General features: G+C 44.2%; 1 protein-coding gene across 1 annotated transcript in view; it reads right to left on the bottom strand.

Annotated features, from left to right (window-relative positions):
- The window catches only part of tfap2e (transcription factor AP-2 epsilon), a gene marked incomplete in the record, with an annotated part of 9,119 nt that extends 3,759 nt beyond the window's left edge, over positions 1-5,360 (bottom strand). The window contains 4 exon segments of the mRNA XM_024259178.2: positions 1,426-1,657; positions 2,654-2,708; positions 3,639-4,076; positions 5,177-5,360. Coding sequence (XP_024114946.1) covers positions 1,426-1,657; positions 2,654-2,708; positions 3,639-4,076; positions 5,177-5,215 — 764 coding nt within the window.
- Between the last annotated feature and the right edge of the window lie 222 nt (positions 5,361-5,582).

Genomic DNA, 5,582 nt, shown 5'->3' with positions numbered 1-5,582 from the left:
TTGTGTGAGTTTTCCGTGTGTTTGTGTCATGTATCAGCTGCTCTCTGTCAGCTCTGATAGAATCCAGATTTCATCTGTTTGCTTTTATCTCAACACATTTTAGAATAATTATTGATATTTTTTATTTTTAAAAAAGTCTCTATTAAATAGGATTTTACTGAGAATTTAAATCTGATCAGAACGATGACAAAACTCATTTATATCTCTAGTCTACGACGGCATTAACGTCCTCATAGGAAGCTGCATTCCCGAATTTTTCTTGTGAAAGTGAAACTTTCTCCGTCGTCCCGAGGCTGCTGTTCATTAAACCACATCTCTTCTCTTGTGATTCAGTCTCATGACCCAGTTTGGGTCCTCAGCTCAGCCTGCAGTTAGATTACAGACGAATAAAGGCTCATGTTTGTAGAGAGGAGGTAAAAAGACAAGCTAAGATGCTGTTAAACTCGCTGGATTCACATTTTCAAAAACTGTACCTTAAAAAAAAGCTAATTTCAGTATTGTATACAATTAGACTCCAATTCCCATCAGCCATTGCAAGCACTGGTGTATTTAACTATTTTAGGTTTGTCTTCTAACATAAAAAGGTTTTTTAAAAAAAGAACAAAATACAAAAAGTTGTCAAATTAATTTTACTGTAATAGAGGTAGGGGTTAAATTAATAACAAAAATGCTTCAGAGTTGATTTTAACTATTATTTTTTAAGTAAGACATAAATAAATGAGTAAAATGTGAGATTAAAAGAAAACTGTTTCTGTCAGAAATTATTTACTTAAACTAATGTGCTAAAAATTAACAAGTAAAATTTTTCAGCTCTGAGAGGAAAATTTCAAGTTTACTTTAGCTTTTTGAGACTTTTTAAGTTTTAAATTTAAACATTTACATTAAAACAATAAAAGTATTTATTCAAAAACTTTTATGCTTTTTTGTATATTTTCTGCTTTTTATGAAATTAGAAATGTATTGATTATTAATAAAATCAAAGTTTTTGCGAAGATAAATGCAAATTATTTGGATTATAATTGTTTGTTGAAAAATGTTTGATTACCAAAAACATAAAATATATGTAAATATTTTCAAAATAAAGTTCAACTATTTGTAATGTATCAAAAAAACACTAAAAATGAAAAAACAAAAACCTTAATCATTTTCAAAAAATCCAAATTTACATAAGTATTGTTATGAAACTGCATCATTTGAATTTGTGTTTTTTTCTAGATTCTCCGTATATCCTTATTAATTATACATTTTGTATTGCAAATATTTTATTAGTTTTATTTTCATAATATTTTATTTTTATTATTAAAACATATTGTCATTAAATGTAAAGAAATCACTCAGTTGTCTTATTTTTTCCTCTAAATGTTTAAGTTTTGAAACTTCAAACAGTTTGACCAAATGCCCCGCCCTTTGCCCCGCCCTCCTCACCTGCGCAGGACTCCGCCCAGCAGGGAGGCGTTGAGGCACTCAGGTGGAGAGAGGCGGCGCTGCACCTCCCCGACCGTCACCTTGTACTTGGAGTTGGAGCTGAGCAGCGACAGGCGGCCCGGCACCGAGCAGAAGACCTCGGCCGGGTTGGACACGGCGCCCATCCCCAGGCCCTCCTTCCCGATGGAGAGCGCTGACAGCGAGGAGCCGTTCAGCTTGGACGGGAGGGGAACTGGAGGGAGAGGAGAGGCGGAGAAAGGTTAGTCCATGGAAGCACAGGCAGGAGCTCCATCCTGGAGGAACTTCCTGGTGGCTTTAGAGAAGACAGACGGGTGGAGTCCAAACTCCACCAGATGATATCTTGACCTGCAGGTGCTGCAGCTGCAGAACCATGAAGGCCCAAAGCTGCTTCAGCCTCAATGTTTTCCAGACTCCACAGAATATCCATCCAAACGGTTTTGGAGATAATCCATATGGTGTTCTTTTCCTGCTGCCTCCTGGATCCATTTGTGTCCAAAAGTCTCTTTGTGGCTGTTGAATTTTGACCTTTGACCTCACAGGTCACATGATGACTTCCCGTCTTTCCATCTACTTCATTTTTGTCTTGAAGGTTCTCCACCATGATGGATCTCACTTTCGTTCTCTGGAATCTTTCTGAGTCTCTTCAGAAACTTTTAATTTCTCCAACAATAATGTAACAACCAGAATGTTTTGTAGGGATGTGGGAGGGGTGAACAACAGCTCTCATCCATTTTTCATTCCGACTGCAAGAAATTCTCTATAAAACGTGGATTTAATGTTGAGCCTGCAGGATCTGATGAGCTTAGTGATCCTATAGAATAAAAAGTCACCCCCCCCCAAACCCCCCAAACACGCACACTCTGTGTTTGTGTTGGGAGGGGGGGGTAAAGGAGGAGAGGTCTAATATCAGAGACAGAAAATCCAACTAAAGGCCTGAAAGAACCCACACGCACTTCGTCCCTGCCCCACTTCTTTGTGCTAAACGCGCACGCGCTCTCCCTCCGACCATGAACGGTTCATTACGAGCGCGTGCCTTTGGGCTGCAGGAGTTGAGATGAAAACCCGAAAAACAGAATTATTTATGGAACGTGTGCACGAGTCCGCGTGCGTGTGATTCATGCTGCTGCAGCCACAAAGAAGTAAAGATTCAGCGTATCGAGTTATGTTATTATTAGTGTGTGTGCGCGCACCCGCACACGCCTCTTACCTTTTTTAATGACGGAATGGTCCAGGATGCCCAGAGCGGATCCCTCCTCCATGCCCTGCAGACACACACGCGCACGGTCACTTACATTTGCACGCTCACGTGCACACATTTTCACTCTAAAAAAAAAGATTGAAATTTTTAGAATTTACGTTTATTGTAAAAAATAATTTTTAAAAACACATTTTTATTGTCTTTATAAACCAGAAATAAAATAAAACTTTAACCCAATTTAATCTTTTTTTAATAAAATGTATTTCATTTTGTGGAATTTCTTTGATAACTGATTCGTAATTGAATTTTTCTGTATTTAAAAAAAAGCCGCGCGGAACTGATCCTCATCCTCATCTTCATCAATCATCAAGAAGAAGCGTTCAACGCCACAAAAGGCCGCGCGCGCATCGATTCGTCTCGGTGTTTCATTTTCTTGCAGCAGCTGCACGCGGGACGAAACTCCCCGCCGCGCGCTCAAACGCAGCCGCGAGACACCTCTAAATGCTGAAAAATAGATTCATTTTTATATTTTAAAATTTGATTTAGGCCTAAATCTAAATAATTAAGGCACTTATATTTCAATCAATAAAGAGTCCCTTTAATTTAATTTGGAATTCGTAAAAATGGAAATAAAAAATAATAAAAAGTTGTTTTGTATTTTTTTATTTTTATGTTAAGCCACAAAATGACTCATTTAAACGTATATAAAAACAGAAGTTGTTTTGGGGTGTTTTTTTTATTTTATTGTTTGGATCAAAGTAAAAATGTTGTTTGTTCTAACATTTTAAATAAACGTTATACGTAAAAAAACAAAATACAATAAAAAGTAAAAAATTACAAATTTAAGTAAATTTTATCTTTATTTGTAATTAATAGATTGTGTTTCATTAAGGGCCTCGGGCCTTGCTGGTTGATCAGCTGATCATAAAAAAGGAGCGCTCGCGCGCAGACTGGCACAGATCAAACTTTAAAAACATGAAGAGGAATTCCTCACCTGCAGATCGTCCAGGCCGTGATGTCCCAGGTGCATCCCCAGAGGCCCCTCCCCGAGGGCCGCAGCGCCCTCCCCGAGGCCATGGAGAAGCCGCGGCACGGCCGGGTACTCCCGGCGGGGGTCCAGGCTGAGCGCGCGGTGCGACTGAGCCAGCAGCGCGCCGTCCTCGGAGCGCGACCTCTGCGAGTGCCATGCCGCCTGCTGGTGCTGGTGGAGGGAGTTGATGGAGGAGTAGGGGTCCGGCAGGTGCGAGTAGTCCTGGCTCTGGGAGTACGGCAGCGAGGACTGCGGGTACGGCGGCGGGAAGTAGGGCGGCTGGAAGTCGGAGGCCGGCGTGTGGCAGAGCGGGGGGGCGGACGAGTACGCGGCCTGGTTCAGCGAGGACAGCTGGGAGAGGCGCCCCCCCGGAGAGGATGCGCTCAGTCCGTCCGCGCGCTCCTGCGTCAGAAAGCCAGAGCGCACGAGGTCAGCAGCTGCAGAGTGGCACGAGCGCTTTTTCTTTTTGTCACCTGACAGGTGACACTCAGAGAGCATCAAAACTTCAATTTTCAAAAGATGCGCGCGCATCAACAACTTCATCAACAACCGCTGGAAGGGGGCGGGAGGAGGAGGGGGGCGCATCTGTACACAATCAACAAACTCGAACTGACCGCAGCGTGACGCGCGCGCGCCACTTTGTGCTGTGATGGATTTTTGGAGCAGCTGGGTCAGTTCGATCGATGCGCCCATTATCTGAGAGCCAAACCAGGCCAAGCCAGGCTAGACCCTGCTGCGGTGCTCCGGCGCGCGGGGACGCGTAAAGGCGCACCTGCGGAGACGCACAAACAGCGTCTCTGCGGCAGAAATTCACGCAGATCCAGTCATAAAAGTGGGAGTCAAGAGTTTCAACAACACAAACACACACACGTTTTTTTGTTTCTTGAAGTCCAATTTCTTTTTTACCGCCTCAGAGCTGCTGAACTCCCGTGCGTCACGCGGCACTCACCATGCTGGAGTAGGTGTGGATCAACATCTGGAAAACCCCCCGAAAGTCTGACTCTTGCAGGACGCGCAGGGGACGTGCGCGCGCGTGTGTGTTCCAGGCGACAAGCCCCGGGTTCTTATCGCTCCATCAAAGCCTCAGCTCGACTCGTTTGCGCGCGGACAAAATACGGGCGCCTGGTGAACGCACGCGCGCACACGGACTCCAGCAGACTCTCCATGAGCGCACTACTTATAGGTTTTTGCGCACAGGCTGTGGGTCGGGGGGGAGGGGAGGGGTCGGCAGGCTCCGCTGCTCTTAAAGAGATATAATCCAAGCAGACTAACGCGCACGAGCGCAGCACTATTGAAAAATTAAACAAAAAATTGTATTTTCGTCATCGATAATTATCCTATTTGACTATAAACTCCCTCAAACTTACTGTTTTACGCACATGTGGACCCTCCAGGCCCCCGTAGTAAAACACCTTTTTCATTTTGAAAGTTCCGCGGCTTCACTTTTAGCCTGAACGCCTCACGCCGCTGCGTCAAAAAACCTTTCGCGCGCCGGGTTTTACCTGCGCCACCTCGGTCTTGGTTCTGGACTTCCACAGCATGCCGGACTGGAGGATGAGGAGGAGGAGCGGGAGGACGAAGAGGCTGAGCGGAGGTCGCGTCGCGGAGAGGAGTGAGTTAGTTTGAGAGACGAGGCTGGAGTTTGTATGGATGATGAGGAGGGCGGGAGGTGAGTGGGGGGGAGGAGGAGGAGGAAAGGAGTCTTTTTCCTCTTTTGTTCAGGTCGGAGCTGAAACTCCGCAGATCTTAGAGAGAAGACCCGGAACCAGAATAGAGGAAAAACTCATCGATCTCTGTTCAGCTAAAATACTTTTGTGTCAAAAAAACATCATTTATTGTTGCTTAGCAACAGATTGATGCCATTACATGCAGGTAACTCAGGTGAGATCAAATTTTCTTAACGCTTCT

Source organism: Oryzias melastigma, linkage group LG11 (assembly GCF_002922805.2).
Source record: "Oryzias melastigma strain HK-1 linkage group LG11, ASM292280v2, whole genome shotgun sequence".
Taxonomy (NCBI): domain Eukaryota; kingdom Metazoa; phylum Chordata; class Actinopteri; order Beloniformes; family Adrianichthyidae; genus Oryzias; species Oryzias melastigma.
This window is presented reverse-complemented; position numbering and strand designations above follow the sequence as displayed.